Source organism: Panicum hallii, chromosome 5, assembly GCF_002211085.1.
Source record: "Panicum hallii strain FIL2 chromosome 5, PHallii_v3.1, whole genome shotgun sequence".
Lineage (NCBI taxonomy): Eukaryota > Viridiplantae > Streptophyta > Magnoliopsida > Poales > Poaceae > Panicum > Panicum hallii.
The window spans coordinates 68,701-87,469 of record NC_038046.1 but is presented as its reverse complement, the minus strand read 5'-3'; the positions used below and the strand labels follow the sequence as shown (position 1 = coordinate 87,469).

Genomic DNA, 18,769 nt, shown 5'->3' with positions numbered 1-18,769 from the left:
CAAGCCTTCTCAAGAGTATAGACATGAACCCCTAGGAACCCTCAATGACCATCCATTCAATCTATCTATCCTAAACCAAGGGATACACACCTAGAGAGAGCTAAGGATAGCTCCACGTCTTTAGCGTTTGTCTAAGAGATGACTTACACTAGATCCTAGCCACCATGGCCGTCCTTGCGAGGCGAAGCCATGGAAGTATTCAAGAGCCAAGCCTTATCTTCATCAGAGGTTATGTACATATGAGGTGAATCGATCCTTATATTTTATGATCCTTGTCTTTGCTTTGATTTATTATTATGCATATTTACTAGCTTGCATATGTTCTTAGTAGTGGTAGATATAATCATGATGATTATTCTAGTTTTACAAATTTATTATAGTAATATTTAGAAAGTTGGTGGTTGATTCTAAATGGTGACAATTCGTGGGAGGGGAAAGATTGAACATTAGGAATGCTTGTTCTAACGGATCAGTACATTTGGGCAAGGTTCCATCCAATGTGACCTTAAACAAAAACTCCTAGGAATGGATCTTTCGATATGTCTTGTCCATTCATGTGAACCAACACACATGTTTAAAAAAGGATGGCTCCTCTAAATTTAATTGATGAGCTTCCAAGACATAATAGTAGTAGTTAAAACAAAGGTACCTAGAAGGTATAAAAATGGAGCAAATTTTTGTTGAGATTGGATTGTTCATGGCAATATTATGTTAGCAGGCTAGTTTCTATTACTGTTCGCGGCCTAGGAGTATGTATCTACGTGGAAGTAATTAATAAACACACTAGGAGGCTATGGATATTCATCCTAACAAAGCAGAGACTGGGAAAGCAGATCTCAATTATAAACAGGGTGGCTGAGGCATTAAGTAGGCCACACTGACCATATCTCTCCACTAAGAGACCGCATAGCGCAGTGGATTAGCGCGTCTGACTTCGGATCAGAAGGTCGTGGGTTCGACTCCCACTGTGGTCGTCTTTTTGTTTTAGTTTTATTTTTTTCCCGGCTCATTTCATCCAATAGCAGTACAGTATTTCTGTTTTCGATTTGCAACATGATAGTAGTATCACATATTTCCTATTAATTTTTGCAGATATAAAACCTAGCTGGATGCTTGCAAATGTGAGTGGTAAAGTTATTTACTTCCTGAATTTGAAAGTGTAAAATATTTTAGCATTTTCTAATTTTGAACAAGCTCATGCAGAAATATATTGATATCTACAACATCAAAGTCACCATATGATATATCTTGATAGTGTATCCAACCAGGGAAGTCCAGCTAAAAAAAGGAAAAAAAACATTGAAAGGACAAGGAAGCTTAGCTAAAAGGAAAAAAAATTACTCCAATCTATCAGCTTCCCTTTGTCCAAAGGGATTACTACATCTATTTGACCATATAACACTAGATGTCTAGATCATCGTGGTATCGTCTTGAAATCGGAGTGTTTGTTTCGTCCTCATGTCTGAAAACTTTGTATTCATGTATTTCTATATGTTCCAAAGGATGCAAGTCAGAATCATGGTCATTTTGTGGGTTCCTGTTCCTGGATGGGGTTGGCCAACCAAAGACACTCAACATCATCAGAATTAAGCAGGCACCAAGATCAAGGCTAATGGAGGACCACAAACTAGAGTTTCGTTGACAAGAGACGAAGAGATGGAAACATATTTCCTCTTTTGAACAGAAAGGCATGCATGTTGCAGTAATTAATAAGCCAAGAGTTCTTGCTTAGCCTCTGTCGATGAAGTAACCAGGAAGAAATTGTATTTTTAAGGTGAGATGTTACGCCATAACATGTGTAGTTGGTGTACTTTTTTTTTATAAACTCGGATCAAAATCAACGTGGGTTAGGCCAGGCCTTCATCAACGAGGAGGATATTAACCATCGACGAAGAAGGATGGTCAGCAGTAGAGTACAGTATACTAGTCTCCCTTCTACTACCTACCTGCTTGCTCGTTCCGTCGCTGCTGCTGCTTACTCTTGCTTGCCTTACCTTTTATTAGATCTCCCTGATCGCGACGACGACGATGAAGAACGGCGGCAACGTGATGGCTACACGTCGGATTTAGTTTCTTTGTTTGCTTTTGTCGTTCTTCGCTATCAAGCCTCTTAATTGCTAGAGCCCAATTTCTAGGTTCAAAATGCTAAGGGTTCCTGAGGAGTTTATATTGAGAATTCAGAATGACATATTCATCATATACTACATGATATGTTGTAGCTTTTGCATTTTGTCGGGGTCTATGCTTCATTTAATAGTGGGATGCTCACACTATTTATCCAAAAATAGCAACTGATGGTGTTTGATGCACATAAGGTCCGACCATCCACCTGTAAAACATTGCAAGAAGATATGCAAAAGAATGCGGCCAGTCTTTTTTATTTCTATTAATGCAATAATACGCAGCTCTCCTGCATGTTCGAGACAAAATAAAAGAAATGCAGCCGGTATATTTCTTATATTTTGCAAAGGTAAATATACAACTTAGCATATATGTTCCAGGTATAGTATAATGTAGGAAATCATCCTGGAAAATAAATTGAGACCTCTCTTATAGAAATCTATCTGGTTCAGGAAACCATTTGTCTCACATAATTGTTTCAGATTCACATGTATGTAATCTTTGAGTATTTTGCAACACACCAATATGTTTGTAGGGGCCAAGTGCCCCATGTGGTGCGTTATGCTTGTAGTTTGTTCTCTGTACTTAGATGTTTAAAGTGACTTGTACATGCAGGTAGTGTTGCTTGACCTAAACATATCATCGAGGATGGTTCTATGCATTTGCTATTGCTTGCATATATAAATGTTTAAATACAACACTTGTGGTTAAATCTTGGACATGAATTAAGATGAGTTTGTAATAGTGTAAGTTATATTAGGTGCTATGCATGCATACCCTATCCCATGCTCACCTGCTTAGGAATATGGTTTTGATTTTCCTCTTCTTTTGCAGCACCTTGAAATTTCTAATGACCCTGCATCCCTTAATTCAAAAGAGATGGCTAAAGATCTACTCGTTGGCGAGCTCCGTGTTTTGTAAAGTGCTCGTGCATGGGTTGCGAACTATTGTGAGACTTTAAGCAATTCATAGTGCTCTCATCCACAGGGCGATGCCTAGTAGCTCTTTGACAGGTGAAGGAAGGGAAGTCCTGCTGTATGACCTTCCTTGTGCCTCTGCTGTGTTCTGTTCTCCTTTCCTTTAACCTCTCACCATCCTTGCTATCTTTAGCCATTGTCGTGTATCTGCAAGGAAAGGACTTGGCTATTAGCCTCACAATGACCTCTCCCCCCTCCTCCTTTCTTGCTCCCTTTGTCTCCAGCCTCTCTTCTCTTGCATGGTAATTATCACGTCAAGAAAAGATTAATGCTGCTAGATTGGATTTCAGACAGGGTGAAGGAGGAAGAGACAGGATGCTGCAGCGGGCGGCGAGCAATGCGTATTCATGGTGGTGGGCAAGCCACATCCGCACCAAACAGTCAAAATGGCTCGACAACCACCTCCAAGGTAATCATCTATTGTTTTCATCTTTTGTATTGGACACTTTCCTATGCGCTCAATGTTGTTCCATCCAATCTTTTTACACAAGTTAAGTTTTCATGTTGAGGAAAATGAGATCGAATAGTGGATTCTTCAACCATGATCCGTGAATTATACGCAGCTTCCCATCTATGTGATTGTTGCTTTTGCATTGCCAACATTGTCATTTCAGAATAGAATGAATGGAGAACATCTCCAAATTAGTATGCATTCATTTTTACCTTTCTGGGCAAATCTGCGTCCGGTGGTGCCAACTTACTCTCCTATCCATGCCATCCATTCCTTGCCTGTGGTTGAGTTATAAGTATATTAGCAAATTTGAGGGCTGGAGGGCTTGTTTGAAGATGATGAGCCCGATGCGATGCAGCTGACTTCTAGTTCCTGCAATTTTCCTGCCCTACCCCCACAGAGCCAGATATGAAATTTACCAGCATTTGTTTCCAACTTCTAATGTCTGTACAGTTATATATGTATGTATATTCAGGTATGAGCCTAACAACAGTACTTTAAATACTTTAAAAATTTGCAGATATGGAACACAGGGTTAAGTGCATGCTCTTGCTCCTTGGGGAGGAGGCTGATTCCTTTTCAAAGAGAGCAGAGATGTACTACAAGAGGCGACCTGAGGTGATCACTCAGGTGGAAGAAGTATATCGGGCATACAGGGCTCTGGCAGACCGGTATGATATCATGTCAGGGGAGCTGCACAAAGCAAACCACACCATCGCCACTGCCTTTCCTGACCAGGTCCAGTACGCAATGCTGGAAGAGGAGGATGATAACATCCCAAAGGCATTCACCCCAGTTGATCCACGCAAAATCCACAAGTCAACTGTTGATGGATTGATGAAGAAGAAAAAGGGAGAACATGGTGGATCAATGGGTGGGGAAGCAAAGAATAGTACCTCGGCGCCTCCAATCAACAAGGAGAACGCAGGGGAAGAGATCAGCAGGCTACAGAAATCTATACTCGTCATGCAGACTGAGAAAGAATTTATCAAAAGCTCCTACGAGAGCGGCATCGCAAAGTACTGGGACCTTGAGAAGGAAATCAACGAAATGCAGGAACAGGTTTGCCACTTCCAAGATAAGTTTGACGAGAGCGCGGTGATCGAAGACGATGAAGCCAGAGCCTTGATGACAGCAACCGCACTCAAGTCCTGTGAAGACACTATTATCAAACTGCAAGAACAGCGGATGGCCTCTGCGGAGCAAGCAGTGGGAGAGTCGGAAAGAGTCAAGGTTTTCAGAGAGAAGCTCGAGGCTATAATGAAGAAACATGGCAAATCTCTACCGGATCCTCTGGATCTGTCTGACAAAAACACACGGAAGAGCCACGGCGAAGAGATGGAGGATGTATACCATCTGAAACAAGGTGCTATAGAAACGCAGGCCGTTATTGACAAGATCAAGGAACACTTTGAGAAGGACTGCAACATCTCCATGGCAGAAGTCACAGAGAGAATTGATGAGCTTGTCAACAACGTGGTTGACTTGGAGCTCATGGTTTCATCACAAACCTCCCAGATAGATCGACTCTGTCGGGAAAACACTGAGCTGGAGAATTCCCTGAAGAGCCTGGACGACGAGAATACAGCGGCGGACAGTGGATCAAGTGAACTGAATGAGAAGCTCAGACAAGTAGAAGAGGACCTTTTCAGAGTTCAGGCTCTTGAAAGCTCCTTCCACAAGGACGAAAGCACAATCCGTTCCAATTTCGTAGAAGCAATAAGCAGATTCAGCGATCTATCAGACTTGCTGCTATCGCCGGTTTGTGAGCAAGAGCAACACACTGGTTCGGCATCTGCAGAAACGACCCATGAAGCACCACCAGCAGTTGAGTCGACAGAGCCAGTATCATCAAGTGAGCACTGTGAGGACGACGTGAAGCCTCAGCAGATTGCCGAAGAACCCCACGCCGCTGACAATAATGCCGGGCCAGATGTCAAGCCGGAGGAACCTGATGGTGATGCACTTGTTGTGGCGGGCACTACTGATGAGTCATCCGGTAGCACCAACAGCAGCAGCGAGCAGCAACAAGTAGACGTCGGACAGGACAAGAGCTCACGTGAGAGGGGTTCATTGTTGGCACGCCTTCGTCACATTTCGTCGGACAACCTTGGAGGCGGCTACGATGGGCAGCCGCAGGAAGAGATGGGCAGCAAGGTCGTCGTAGATTCGTCTTCATCAGCTACTGACATGATGAAGCTGCAGGAGAGGCTCGCAGATAGCCTGGAAGACAAGGAGAAGGTGCTCCTAGGCGAGTACACTTCACTCCTGGAGGACTACAAGGACGCCAAGAGAAGGCTTGCGGAAATGGAAAAGACGAACCAGGAGTGCCTCAAGGAGATCCGCTCACTCCGCGAGGAGATGGCGAGCTCCGCAGGGGAAGGAGGAGCAGGCAGTGAGGGTTCATGCAGGGGGATCTACTCCCGCCGGGGTCACAGGAGGACCCCGAGCTACTCGTCTCTCCACCAGAGGCGACCCAGCGTCTCCTCCCTCTCGAGGCTGATAAGGATGAGCTCCACCATCCAGCCGCATGAAGGGGCCGGTGGCGACCCAGCAGCAGCTGATCATCAGCAAGGCGGCGGGGCGCCCTTCAACCTGGAGGACCTGAGGCTGCCGGCTGTTGCTGCGGCGGAGAACGCGTCGCCTCTGGAAGAGAAGTTCAGGAGGGACATTGACACGCTCCTGGATGAGAACCTCGAGTTCTGGATGAAGTTCAGCTCGTCCCTGCAGCGGGTGCAGGAGTTCCAGAGCAAGCACGAGGGCCTGCAGAGGAAGCTGCAGCTGATCAACAACGAGGATGCAGCCAAGCAGGACGGCTCGACGGAGAAGCAGCTGAGGGCCTTCAAGACGGAGCTGCAGGTGTGGTCGGAGCAGAACGCGATGCTGCGCGGGGAGCTCCAGTGCAGGTTCACCTCGCTATGCGACATCCAGGAGGAGATCACGGCGGCGCTGGAGACGGAGGCGGACGCGGCGGCGGCCCATTTCACGTGGTACCAGGCCGGCAAGTTCCAGGGGGAGGTCCTCAACATGCAGCAGGAGAACAACAGGGTGTCGGACGAGCTGCAGGCGGGGCTGGACCACGTCAAGGGGCTCCAGGCGGAGGTGGAGCAGGCGCTGGCCAAGCTGCACCGGAGCGTCAGCTTGCCGGCGCAGCCGACGCACGGCGCCGACGACTACGAGGACTCGAGCTCCTCCGCCCATGGCGGCAACATGGGGCGCCCGCCGTCCAACAAGTCCAAGGCGGTGCCGCTGCAGTCGTTCCTCTTCCCGACCAAGAACAAGAAGACGTCTCTGCTCGCCCGCGTCACGCCGGTGCTCCAGAAGCAGCAGGCGGAGATGAAGTTTCTTGTCAAGTTGCCAAGGTAGCTAGCTAGCAGCTATTCTACATCGTCTAATTTGGCGCCCAGTTCAGTTGCTAAGCAAATGTAATTATATTTCCTCTACGTTCGAGGTCAATGGATTCAGTCATGTGCATGCTGTGCTGGCTGTCGTGTGTGGAATCTACTTACCTGGAATAAATAAAGCAAAAATATAAATTTAGCAGCACAGATTATATATTCTGTGATTTTCTTATGTCATTCATCATCAAAGAAAACATTACCTGATTTGGGCTGTCAGAATCACAGAAAACGAGCATACATCTATGATAGCTGGAAAAAAGAAGGCAGCAACCAGGCAGGGCTTCCCGTTTGGGCAAGCATTATATAACTTGCCTGGGGAGGTGACAGACAGTTCCTTCCTAGAACTAGCTAGTCTAGTACTTGCTACGGCTACGATTCGAGTGCAGAGGAGGGGGATTGCACTTGTCAGGAAACCGCACGAGCAGAATCATCGCAAAGGAAGGGCACCATCCAATTTCCAGAAGAGGGGAAACTGATATGTAATTTGATGATGCTGACTGACCCAGCAGGGCAACAATTTCAGTCAAAACTTGCCAAGTTGATGCAAGGTCAACATCAGCAGGGGTGAGCAAAAACAGCCATGTGTCCGTCCACTGCACAAACACCAATGACCATTGTTACTGCTGGGTCAGGTCATGCTCCCCTAAAACACAATTGTTACATGAATGGGATACTTGCTTGCTACTAGAGCATTACAGATCCATGGGCTAAGCTAGTACAGGAAGGATTATTGGGATGTTGTTCAGCTTCGGCTCCCACTAACTAGTGACTGCGGAGGGGGGAGAGAGGAGAGCGAGGCAGGAAAACACAAAGGATAGCACGCAGCAGGTGGACGATCTGCTGCAACTCAAAGGCACGGCACCACCTCCCGCCTCTCCCCTTGGAATTTGGATGGATGGAATCATGAGGCGTAGATGACGCCCGACGACAGCGCCATGAGGAGGACGGCCGCCCTCTCCTCCTCGCTCATGCACTTCTTGCGGCGCATCTGGCGGCGCTGCTTGAGCATCACCTCCTTGCCGAAACCCACCACGCGGAGCTCCACGGTGACTTGCCGATCCTTTCTCTTCTTGTCCTTGTCTTTCTCTCTCTCTTTCTCTTTCTTGGTGGTGATGGTGGTGGTGGTGCTGCTGCTGGCGGCGGCGGCCTTCTTCTTCGGCTGCTGCTGGTCCTCCTGCGGATCGGCGGCCTTGTGCTGCTGGTGATCCTCCGGCGGATCGGCGGCCTTCCTTTTCGGCTGCTGTTGATCTTGCTGCGTGTCGGCGGCGGCGTCGAGGCCGAGGGCCTGTCTCCTCCTCTTGCGGTAGCGGATGCCGCAGGCGTTGCAGAGGGACTGCGATTCAACAGATCGGATCAAGCCTTTGCCTAATTAAACCCCTACAAATAAACAGCAAGGAATGCAATATTGATGATGGATCCAGGCCAGACCTTGGGTCCCTCGGGCCCTCCGCGCCAGAGCGGAGTCTTGGTGGTGTGGCAGTCGGCGCAGGCCTTGGTCTCGCCGGAGGCGGTGGCGGTGGCGTCGTCGGCCGAGGGGGAAGAAGTATTGGGATCGGTCTCCATCTCCATCCCCATCCCCATGGAAAGCAGCAGGCGCGATGCGATCGCTGATCCGATCCTCCAACGAGACGATCCGCCGCCGCCGCGTGAGGATGAGGAGGAGGAGGCGTGGTGCTTGAGCTCCGCGGGAGAAGCAGAAGCTGGGCGGGGCGGGGCGGGGAGAGCAAGGGTTTTAGGCAGCTCGCGAGTTAGCGGTGATGGTCGGGTCAGGATAATGTCTATGTCTTCTTAGTCGGGGGGGTGGCGGCAGGCCAGGATGGAACCCTAACGCCCGCGTCCGCTCATGTGTGAATTGACCGGAATGCCCCTGGCTGGCGACTTGGGCTCGGAATCGCCCCGGCCCAGTTCTTGCCTTGCTTTCGCTGCTGCTGGTTTTGGGCCTGGGCCTGGGCCTCCAGAGGATTTCGAGGTTTTTTTTTTTAAAAAAGGAATGTATGGCTTCATTGGTCGGGTCGGGTCGGGTCGTGTATTACAGCAACCGCTGGCTGGCAATCAGGCAAAAAATGAACTAAAATTGTGCCGCTCAAAAGAAGAAGAAGAAGAAATAATTGGCAAACGCAGCTAGGCTAGCTAGCGCAGCTCCGGATACTTGAGCTTGCTGACGGAGCCGGAGAAGGAGGTGGAGTCGTCGTCGTCGTCCATGAGCAGCAGGTTGTCCATGACCATGTCGTGCGACCTCATGGTCCCGCCGGACCTGACGCTCGCCGCCGCAGGGGAGAAGGGGCACCCGCCGCCTCCCCTCATCATGGTCTCCGACGACGTCTCGAGCGCCATGGCGTCCTGGATCTCCTTCACCACCTCCGGCATGCACGGCCGCTTCCGGGGCTCCGTGTCGATGCACCGCACCGCGGCCTCCGCGATCTTCCAGATGGACTGCACGTCCTGGTACCCGCCGGGTACGGAGACGGAGGGGTCGATGATGGCCTCGATGTCGCCGCTTTCGTAGTAGAACTTGGCCCAGGGCCCGATGTTGCGGAAGTGCTCCCCGAAGGAGATGGTGGAGATGGGAGGCCGGCCAGAGATGAGCTCCAAAAGGATGATGCCGAAGCTGTACATGTCGCTCTTCTCGGTCAGCTGCTGGGAGGTGTAGTACCTGCATGCATGGGGGATGATCGATGCGCGTAGTATATACAGATATCGTATACATATACGTATATACATATACAAGAAGTCGGCTTCGTTCACTCACTGCGGGTCCAGGTAGCCTAGTGTCCCTCTCACGTTGGTGGACGCGTGAGACTCCTCGGCGGCGAACTTGGACAGCCCGAAGTCGGACACCTTGGCTCGCATGTGCTTGTCAAGAAGGATGTTGCTCGTCTTGATGTCTCTGTGGATGATGGATGGCGTGCATCCAGTGTGGAGGTACTCGATCCCTGCATGTATATAGGGGCATATATAGTTTGCATTGTTTGATCTATGCCGCGTATATATATATATATATATATATATATATATATATATATATATCAATCATAATCATAAATAAAGCTGAATATAATGATGCATGGCTACTGATCGACCGACTGACCTTTGGCCGCATCCTCTGCAATCTCAAGCCGCTTGATCCAGCTAATGTGCTTGTCGCGTCCATGCAGGTGCTCTTTGAGGGTTCCGTTGTGCATGAACTCGTAGACCAGAATGTTTCTCCCATCCTCATGGCAATAGCCCAGGAACGCCACGAGGTTCCTGTGGTGGATCCTTGAGAGCAAAGACACCTCGTTTCTGAACTGCTTCTTCCCCTGGTACGAGTCGTTGGTAGGCACCTTCACTGCAATCTCCTTTCCATCACTCAGCTTCCCGTAGTACACGATCCCGAACCCCCCGGAGCCGATCCTGCTGGCGAAGTTGTTGGTCGCCACCTCCAGCTCAGATAACCCGTAGGGATGAGCAGTCTCGGTGGCGATTTCGCGGGGCTGCGAGCTTATTGGGTTGTTGTTCTGCAACTTGTTCCTCTTGTTTTTCTTTGTAAAATCATGGCCGTCATCTGCTCCTGCTCCGCAGAGGAATTACATATATAGTAATGGTCTATCTATCAGAATTCAGAAAGAACAACACCGAAGATCGAAAGACGATGCAATTACAAATTCTGACCTTCGGAGTGTTGTTTCTTAGTGGTCGTCCTGCGCGTCAGCATGTAGCAACATAGAGCGGCTGCAAGCAGCAAGGATGCTCCAAGCAGAGCAGATACAATGATGGTTACATGCTTCGTCTTCTCTTGGGTCCCTATTCCAAGATGCATGTTCCCGGAGTAGCTGAAAATGTGCAGTCCTTTTTTAATTTCTCTCTTAGCTAGATCAGATGGAGGGAGAGCAACTACATATTCTGTTCTATTATAAATAGATAGATAGATAAATAAATAGGTAAATAAATAAATGAGTAAAGGAAAGGACATGCACTTGAAAAAAATGCTTCGACTTAGCAGAGCCCTGGGTACGGATCCAGACAGCTTGTTGTTTTGAAGGTACCTGCATTGTATATATTTTAGGTGAGTGAGAATTGAAGGAAATGGAATAGCAATTTTGGAATGTATTGTATACAGTATATACACTAGTAAGTAGTAAAGTGTTTCATTCAGCTTAGCTAGCGGACGGAACTGCAGGTAGGAGTATGTAGGACTTACAGCTCGCTCAGTTTTGGCAAGCTGCCAAAGTATGAAGGAACATTTCCGGTCAGTTGATTGTTCTCCAGATGACTGCATTTTAGCGAGAAAAGGCCATCAGTCATGATGCATCTATCATGCATGTAATGTGTACACTAATAAGCGAGCGAAGCGAACTGAAACTCATCTCACATGATGGATAGGTTGGGCGAGCCACTGAGGTCAGGGATTGGGCCCGTCAGCATGTTATTAGCAAGTCCGCTGCAAGGAAAGGAAATTAATGATGGATTAATCTTATCTATCAAGGGTCAATGATGAACTGTACTGTTGAATGCTAGCTAGCAAGAGCTACTAGCTAGGAGTAGATAGCTTACATCTCTGCTAAGCATGGCAAGGCCCCTACTTCCGGCGGCACGTTGCCCGTCAAGTTCTTTCCTGAAAGATTTCTGCTCGATCGACGGATGGATGGATCACAGGCAGAGCAAATAATAAATCAAGTAAGCAACAAGGTTAGTAGTATATATGGATCCATCAATCGAGCTGAATTAAATGCATGAAATTAAGCAGCTACAGTACATACATGGAAATGACTCTGGGTTGTGCTTCTGAAGTGCATCTCACCCACGACCACGGCGAAGGGAGGCAGGGATCGCCGCCTTCCATTGCCCACTCGGCCAAAGGGTAACGCGACGCCAGGCCTGCCATCACCGGAGCATCCGGGGAGCCGAGCTCGATGTGGATGTACTTGTATATCTCGAAGGCGTTCAGGATGGGGCCCTTGGACGAGTCGTTGGTCTTGCGGAACGCGAAGGACAGCACGAACGGCAGCGTGATGTTGAAGAAGCCCGGCTCGTACAGCCGGTACTTCCCCGGCGCGTTCTCGCCGATGTCCACCGTGGGCTTGCTCACGTCCGGCAGGCCGGGGATGAAGAGCTTGAACTTGCGCGTCTCAGGGACCACGAACTCCTCGATCTCGGCCAAGTAGGAGAAGGCCCAGCCGTTGCCGGGGAAGCCGTTGAGGTTGAGCCGGTAGGTGAGCTCCCCGAGCGAGCCCACCACCGCCGTCTGCATCACCTTCTGCGGCGGCCTCTCGCTGGAGGCCGCGAGCACGGGCCTGTCGGTGGAAACGTTGACGGTGCCGGGCGCGACGTCGACCAGGTAGTTGGCCCTCCTGACCATGTCGGACTCCCAGATCCTGTCGTACGGGTCGTCGGGGTACCTGATCGGCTCGGCGGTGGGCGCCCCGAAGTTGATCCTGGCGGACAGGCCGAGGAAGGCGTCGGCCTCGTAGTCGGTGTAGTAGAGGGAGCCGTTGAGCTGGCGGAGCTCGAGCGTGGAGATGAAGGGCTGGCCCGTGGTGGCGTTGGAGAGGCAGACGCTGAGGGCGGGCGCGGCGGCGAGCACGACGGCCTCGCGGGTGACCACCTTGGCGTCATCGTAGATGACGATGGTGGACCAGCGGGAGGCCCCCAGGTAGAGGTCGAACTCCGGGAAGACGTTGCTGCTGTCGAAGTTGCCGTAGAGGAAGGTGGCGCGGACGAGGTAGCGGGTGCGGGTGCGGACGGGGAGCGTGTAGCAGTGCTTGGTGGTGCTGCTGGCGGTCGCCGGCGAGGACGAGGCGGTGGGGAAGTAGCGCACCGTGGAGTACTGCGTGCGCTTCTCCGACGGCACGGCGATGGTGGCCGTCTCGCCGAAGGGGAACCACCCGGCGTCGCCCGTCCACAGCAGGCCCAGCTCGTCCGTGTAGTTTGCGGAGCCGCCGCAGTCGATGCTGACGAAACCTGCAGCGGCCGGCCGGCTTAATACTTACCGTCGATGATAGATGATAGATATCCCATTCATCAAATCACCAATGCGACGCAACCACATGACATATTGGCACATGGATGGATGAATAGATGAAGAGAACTCACCTGGCATCTGCGCAGCGGCGGCGGCGAAGAAGAAGACGAGGAGGGCGACCAAGAGAAGAGATGTGGCCATGCCGGAGGAGCTGCAGCTGCCAGCTTAGGCTCCACCTATAGGTTGGCTGCTGCTAAATTAAAAACCGTCGTCCATGGATGGAACTGAAATTGCAATTCTTAGCGGCTAAGTAATTTCTTAGCGGCTGATCGAGAACGAACTACTAGGAGCGAGGAGGAAAGGGGAGGCGGGGAGGTAGAAAGACTAGAAGAGACAGACAGTGAGAGGCACTGGCAGGAGTTGCCGCTGGACAGTGAGAGAGTGTGCCGCCACCCGCCAGTGCGGTAGTAGAGTGAGAACGCAGAGAGAGAGAGAGAGAGAGAGAGAGAGAGAGAGAGAGAGAAAGAAGGGGAAAAGGCGCCCAGATCGGGCCAGCCAGCCAGAGCCAGGGGAGGACCGACCGACCCTCTCACTGTAAAGCTGAAGCTAGCTGTGGGGGGTGGGCTCCCTCCAGTCCAACAGGCACCTCTGCAGAGAGGAACCGTTTCCCATCATGGGCTGCTGCTGCCTGCTGGATGAAATGCAAAATAAACTGGATGAATTCGATGCTAATTCTCGCTCCCGTCACCATCAGACCGCCCACTGCAGAAAGCTAATTTTTAGTTGCGTCTTGAACATTAAGCAAGAGCAAAGTTGGTTCAGATCTTGACGCCTACATTCGCCAGCAATTCGCAGACCGCAAGAGATTGTATGTGTGTAAGGTAATAAAGCAAGCCTGCAATGCAAATAAAAGCTAAGATTCAGCAGCGAATAAAGCTACATCACGTAAAGCGGTAAAGGTAGATAGCCATGCATACAGCGAAACAAAGTCACCACCAGCAAATCACTTTGCGCTACACACGCCGAGTGCATTTTATACTCCATCCAGACCATCTCATCTCAGTGGACGACGCTTGATGTGAAAAATAGAAAAGATAAAAAGGGTTCGAGTGGAATCCGGTCGCCCATATAAAAAGGTGAAGCATAGGAGCATAAAACACAACAGGCGCGGCATTCACCGAATCTTTTAGGCTATCTCCAACTGTAGTTCTCTGTATCGTTCTCTATATCCATCATTTACAAACTTCTCTACAAGATTCTCTCCTCTATATCTCATTTCTCTCCAACAACATTAAACCCTATATTAGAAACATATTTTGTTCCAAATTTTTGTACGTACGTATTTATCATACCTCAAATGCTATGGACATATTTTATTTTTATTTAATCCAGTGTTTAAAATATAAAGAAAAATAGAGAAGAGGAGAGAGAATCTCTATATATACAGAAAACCTGTAGCGTTCTCTATTTTAGAGGACCATTTAGAGAACGCTGCTGGAGCATACAGAGAACGGAATCTTCTCTATATAGGGTAGAGAACGGTGTCAGACCCGGGATCACCGGACTGGGCACGTTATGTAGTCTAAGAGATTAAGCCCGTCTTATCTCTTATTCATTTTATTTATCTCTTGTTTATCCCGTTTAAATAGGAGATAGAGCTAACCAACACGGAGAGGATCTACTCGAGATATGTTCTGGTATGATCCCTCGAGGGAGGTTGGTTAGCATCTTTGTAACTCTGACCTCTCGGATATATAAGGGAGGTCAGGGACCCCCTAAAAAGAGAAGATCATTAGGTCATTCTACACCAAAGAGAATACAAACCACCATACAGGACGTAGGGTGTTACGCTCCGTGCGGCCCGAACCTGTCTAAAAGTCTTGTGTTCCTTGCACCTACGAGTTCCTAATCTCGGCGTCTCCTCACCCAAAACTTACCACCTTGGGTATATCACTCGGTGGGCAGCCGGTTAAACACCGACAGCTAGCGCGCCAGGTAGGGGAGCGCGTTGAAGATCCACCGGCGAACTCGATGGCATCTTTCTAGTTCGCCAGGTGGCGGATTGCTACCTTCACGCATGTGCATCGACGGATCCATTCATCGAGTTCAAGATCGGATCCTTCAGCGAACGGCTACATCGATCTCGACTACTCGGCTCGACTTCACCTCGCGCCGCAACGTCGATGCACCACGACCGTCGACCTCGATGACCCGGCTCAACTTCGGCTTGTGCCGCGATATCCGCGCGTGGCAGCAACAAGTTCGACTACTTTGACTTCGCGAGGACGATCGGCAGCTTGCCGACGACTACATCAACTACTCGTCTCGACTTGAAAACTAGTCGGAATCGGTTCCGACTAGTCGAGCTTCATCAATAAATCATCGCAGCTTCATCAACGAGCTCCACGGCTTCGTCGATATTCGTCCACGAATCAAGCTAAGTGATTTATACCTTTTCCGACTTGTTCTTCACAAGATCGGCTACCTTTTTGGGTACGCCTCTCGGTGGGCATGAAACCCTCCAGAGCTACACTTCGCCGACTACTTATCCGTGTATGACTCTCGATGGGCACGAAACCCTCCAGAGCTACACATCGCCGACTACTTTATGCGCACCGCGCATCCTCTTTGTCACATGACGACTTCTTTGTCTTCTCTTAACGGTTGCTAAAGTACTCGGGTAGCATACGCCTTAATCCGTGAAACCTCAACTCTTCTGTAAGCCTATGCTCCTACGCGTGCATGCGGCTAAGCTCCCTACGCTATGGTCTACGGCCATCAGGGATCAGGTGCTTAAACGTAACAGGCTCTAACTGCCCAGGGAAATTACATGGCCTAACAAGAGCAAGACGCGAAATTTTTACACCGAATAAATTTTGGTGTCTTCACATTATTACTGAGTACTACTCGGTATCTTTGCATTATGCTACATAATGTATGCCTTGTCTTTTTTCAGATCAAGCTTCGGCAACAACCCTCCAGGCAGGACGGCGTGTCATCACAGTTCCGCTAGTTCCTAGTTCCTAGGCTCGGGGGCTGGGCGATGCACACTACTCAACATGGCTCCTTCAGCTCTCCTGGCTCGTAAGCTCGGGGGCTGGACGCCGCAAAACTACTCGAAGATGACTCATATGAAGACTGAGAGTGCAGAAGAAACCCTAAGTCACCGCGTGGTTAAATAAACCAGCGGGAGGCTCAATTTCACTATGCAGAAGGCAAAGAGTTTTTCTCGGGATTCCAAAGTAACACTGCATGCCACGACTCTTGGATCCTTATTTCCAAATTTTGTGGGATTTGGATTCAAGACTCGGGGGCTGCGGGATACGTGGCATCGACTACTTATTTTTCAAATCTCTTTGACGAATAAGGAGGATTACATACAAATAGGGCCCTCAGCCTGATTCTCCGATTCAACCTAAGGCTCGGGGGCTACTCCATATGGAGTGCGACTTTTAAATCGCACACCATAACAAAAATTCGGGGCATGAGCACTTCATAGTTTTGATGCAGCCCAGCAAGTACTCGAAGAAGGACTTCAAGACGAAGCTTCAGAAGAAGTCAAAGACTGCTTCGAAAGTACTCGATAAGCCTGTAGTACTCAGCTACGAAGAGCTCGGGGGCTTGTCAGAACCGGGGCCACCGGGCTGGGCACGTTACGTAGTCTAAGAGATTAAGCCCGTCTTATCTCTTATTTATTTTGTTTATCTCTTGTTTATCCTGTTTAAATAGGAGATAGAGCTAACCAACACGGAGAGGATCTAATCGAGATATGTTCTGGTATGATCCCTCGAGGGAGGTTGGTTAGCATCTTTGTAACTCTGACCTTTCGGATATATAAGGGAGGTCAGGGACCCCCCTAAAAAGAGAAGATCATTAGGTCATTCTACACCAAAAGAAATACAAATCACCATACAGGACGTAGGGTGTTACGCTCCGTGCGGCCCGAACCTGCCTAAAAGTCTTGTGTTCCTTGCACCTACGAGTTCCTAATCTCGGCGTCTCCTCACCCAAAACTTACCACCTTGGGTATATCACTCGGTGGGCAGCCGGTTAAACACCGACAAACGGTTTGAGACAGCCTTACACCAGTCAAATTTGCAGAATAAAAATGACCGGAGTAACCGCATACCTTTCTTCAGAATCCCACACAGAGTGCTGTGCTGCCAACTCTACAGTCGACCGGATGTTCTCCATCTCACGCTCGAACGGCCACACGCACGCGTCCAGCTGTCACCGCCTCCCCAGCCTGCTCCCTGTACATGGTGGGCCTCGGGAGATATTCTGCTGGATCCTCTCTTTTCATTTTTCCCGTCTCCATTCTCTCCTCTGTCTCACTCTCCTTCCTTCACCTCTTCATTTTTCATTTCTTAATGGTTGGAACCATTCCAAGAACTTCGTTTTAAAATTGGCCACAATTTTTTGTTTTCAAATTTTTTTGGCAAATTTTGTTACATTTTGCAACTATTCTTTGGATTTTTTTTTGTGTTCTAATTTTTCTTTTATTTTTTTTGCTTTTTTATTTAAATTTATTTCTATAATTTCTCGGTATATAATTTATTTCATTAATTTTTTTACTGGTAGCGGGAATGAGGGGATAAGTTTTGTGCATGGAACCGTGATGGAAACCTGTTGAATGGAGGTGGGGGATCACACATGCATTAGCTGGCACGGGGTGCGGCGGTACGTAGAAGCCAGAAAAGGAAATAGAGTCCGGAAGGAAGGGAATTGAAAAAAAAAACTCCGCAAATTTACGGTCACCAGTAAATTAGCTGGCCCCGTGCTATCCCGGCAATCCACCGCAACTCAGCTGCCGATTCCACACAAAGCACAAAGACAAAATATCCACCAAGTTATATATATATATATATATGAAAATTTTATTCTACACACGCTCCCTAAATGTGTATCTTGCGATGTAGGACGTATCTGATCCAATAAAAAAATATGCACAAGGTGCATGTGATTATACTAGACCATATGTGATAATATGTACTTTAAGTATGTATGACCATATATGTAGTATATGGATATACTTATTTTTATATACTAGTACTAATTTATAATCATGATATATTTAAAAGATAGGGATACTTTTGAAATTTTCGTACATGTCCATTTGAAGTCCCTTTGAAGTATAATTAGTATATTAGAATCAGTATACGAACGTATTCAAAGTGATAAATGAGTATGTGAACATACGTATGGTAGTATGTCAGGTTTTATCCGGCTGCCCACCGAGTGGTATACCCAAGGTTGTAGTTTTTGGGTTGGGATGCGCCGAGATCAGGAACTCGAAGGTGCAGACAACACAAGATTTAGACAGGTTCAGGCCGCAATATGCGTAATGCCCTACGTCCTGTATGATGGTTTGTATTGCCTTAATGTTGATCTGGTGATCTTGGTTTTGAGGGGGTCACTGCCCGCCCTTATATATCCGGGGGGAGATGAGATTCATTGGTCAGACCTAGAGTCAGACCTAGAGTCAGACTCCTCCGAGGACGAGGAATACTTCCCTGCACCTGCTCCAGCTAGTCATGATCACGAGGCAGGAGGTTCCGGAGAGCCAGTTCCAGTGTCAGCTGCTGCAGCTACCACAGTTTCCGAGTCTCAGGTGTCTCAGCCGTCTGAGCTCACCGCACTTTTGCAGCAGCTGGTCACTCAGCAGAGGGAGGACCGCCGGGCACAGGAGGAGGCCAGGAGAGCCCATGAGGCCCAGCTTGCACAGATTCAGAGGGAGGCCGCCCGAGAGCGAGCTGCTACAGAGGAGCGTTTCGTCGGCCTCATTGACAGAGTCTCTCAGAGGACGGACGCTCAGTTTCAGCAGATGCAGCAGGGCATGATGGCGATGTTCGGGATGATTTCACAGCTATATTCTCAC

At 48.9% G+C, this 18,769-nt stretch overlaps 3 protein-coding genes and 1 non-coding gene across 5 annotated transcripts; 2 read left to right on the top strand and 2 right to left on the bottom strand.

Annotated features, from left to right (window-relative positions):
• Nucleotides 1–900: 900 nt before the first annotated feature.
• TRNAR-UCG lies at nucleotides 901–974 on the top strand. Its single transcript has one exon. It is a non-coding gene; the product is annotated as a tRNA-Arg (tRNA).
• A 2,439-nt stretch (nucleotides 975–3,413) lies between these two features.
• Nucleotides 3,414–6,915, top strand: LOC112892181 (protein NETWORKED 2D-like). The gene is made up of 3 exons (XM_025959297.1): nucleotides 3,414–3,507; nucleotides 4,070–5,335; nucleotides 5,375–6,915. Exons 1-3 carry the CDS (start codon nucleotides 3,414–3,416, stop codon nucleotides 6,913–6,915), a joined length of 2,901 nt encoding a protein of 966 aa, XP_025815082.1.
• A 600-nt stretch (nucleotides 6,916–7,515) lies between these two features.
• LOC112894563 (GATA transcription factor 15-like) lies at nucleotides 7,516–8,841 on the bottom strand. Its single transcript, XM_025962313.1, has 2 exons — nucleotides 8,379–8,841; nucleotides 7,516–8,283 (listed from the first exon to the last, which is right to left on the bottom strand). Exons 1-2 carry the CDS (start codon nucleotides 8,529–8,531, stop codon nucleotides 7,852–7,854), a joined length of 585 nt encoding a protein of 194 aa, XP_025818098.1. The 5' UTR covers nucleotides 8,532–8,841; the 3' UTR covers nucleotides 7,516–7,851.
• A 138-nt stretch (nucleotides 8,842–8,979) lies between these two features.
• Nucleotides 8,980–13,370, bottom strand: LOC112894562 (probable LRR receptor-like serine/threonine-protein kinase At1g67720). Of its 2 annotated transcripts, none has more exons than XM_025962312.1 (10): nucleotides 13,023–13,370; nucleotides 11,690–12,890; nucleotides 11,484–11,555; nucleotides 11,302–11,370; nucleotides 11,131–11,202; nucleotides 10,907–10,975; nucleotides 10,602–10,762; nucleotides 10,039–10,494; nucleotides 9,700–9,883; nucleotides 8,980–9,603 (listed from the first exon to the last, which is right to left on the bottom strand). In XM_025962312.1, the coding sequence occupies exons 1-10, from the start codon at nucleotides 13,090–13,092 to the stop codon at nucleotides 9,081–9,083; spliced, it is 2,877 nt and encodes a 958-aa protein (XP_025818097.1). In that variant the 5' UTR covers nucleotides 13,093–13,370; the 3' UTR covers nucleotides 8,980–9,080. The 2 variants fall into 2 exon arrangements, with proteins under 2 accessions (XP_025818097.1, XP_025818096.1); XM_025962311.1 differs by having other exon boundaries at nucleotides 10,039–10,500; nucleotides 13,023–13,366.
• Nucleotides 13,371–18,769: the final 5,399 nt, after the last annotated feature.

Coding starts and splice junctions, on each gene's coding strand:
- LOC112892181 (XM_025959297.1), top strand. CDS start 3,414: ATGCTGCAGCGGGCGGCGAGCAATGCGTATTCATGGTGGTGGGCAAGC. Junction 3,508..4,069: donor GCTCGACAACCACCTCCAAG/GTAATCATCTAT, acceptor AAAAATTTGCAG/ATATGGAACACAGGGTTAAG. Junction 5,336..5,374: donor TGAGCAAGAGCAACACACTG/GTTCGGCATCTG, acceptor AAGCACCACCAG/CAGTTGAGTCGACAGAGCCA.
- LOC112894563 (XM_025962313.1), bottom strand. CDS start 8,531: ATGGGGATGGGGATGGAGATGGAGACCGATCCCAATACTTCTTCCCCC. Junction 8,284..8,378: donor GAGGGCCCGAGGGACCCAAG/GTCTGGCCTGGA, acceptor GTTGAATCGCAG/TCCCTCTGCAACGCCTGCGG.
- LOC112894562 (XM_025962311.1), bottom strand. CDS start 13,092: ATGGCCACATCTCTTCTCTTGGTCGCCCTCCTCGTCTTCTTCTTCGCC. Junction 11,556..11,689: donor CAACCCAGAGTCATTTCCAT/GTATGTACTGTA, acceptor TCGATCGAGCAG/AAATCTTTCAGGAAAGAACT. Junction 10,976..11,130: donor TTGCCAAAACTGAGCGAGCT/GTAAGTCCTACA, acceptor TATACAATGCAG/GTACCTTCAAAACAACAAGC.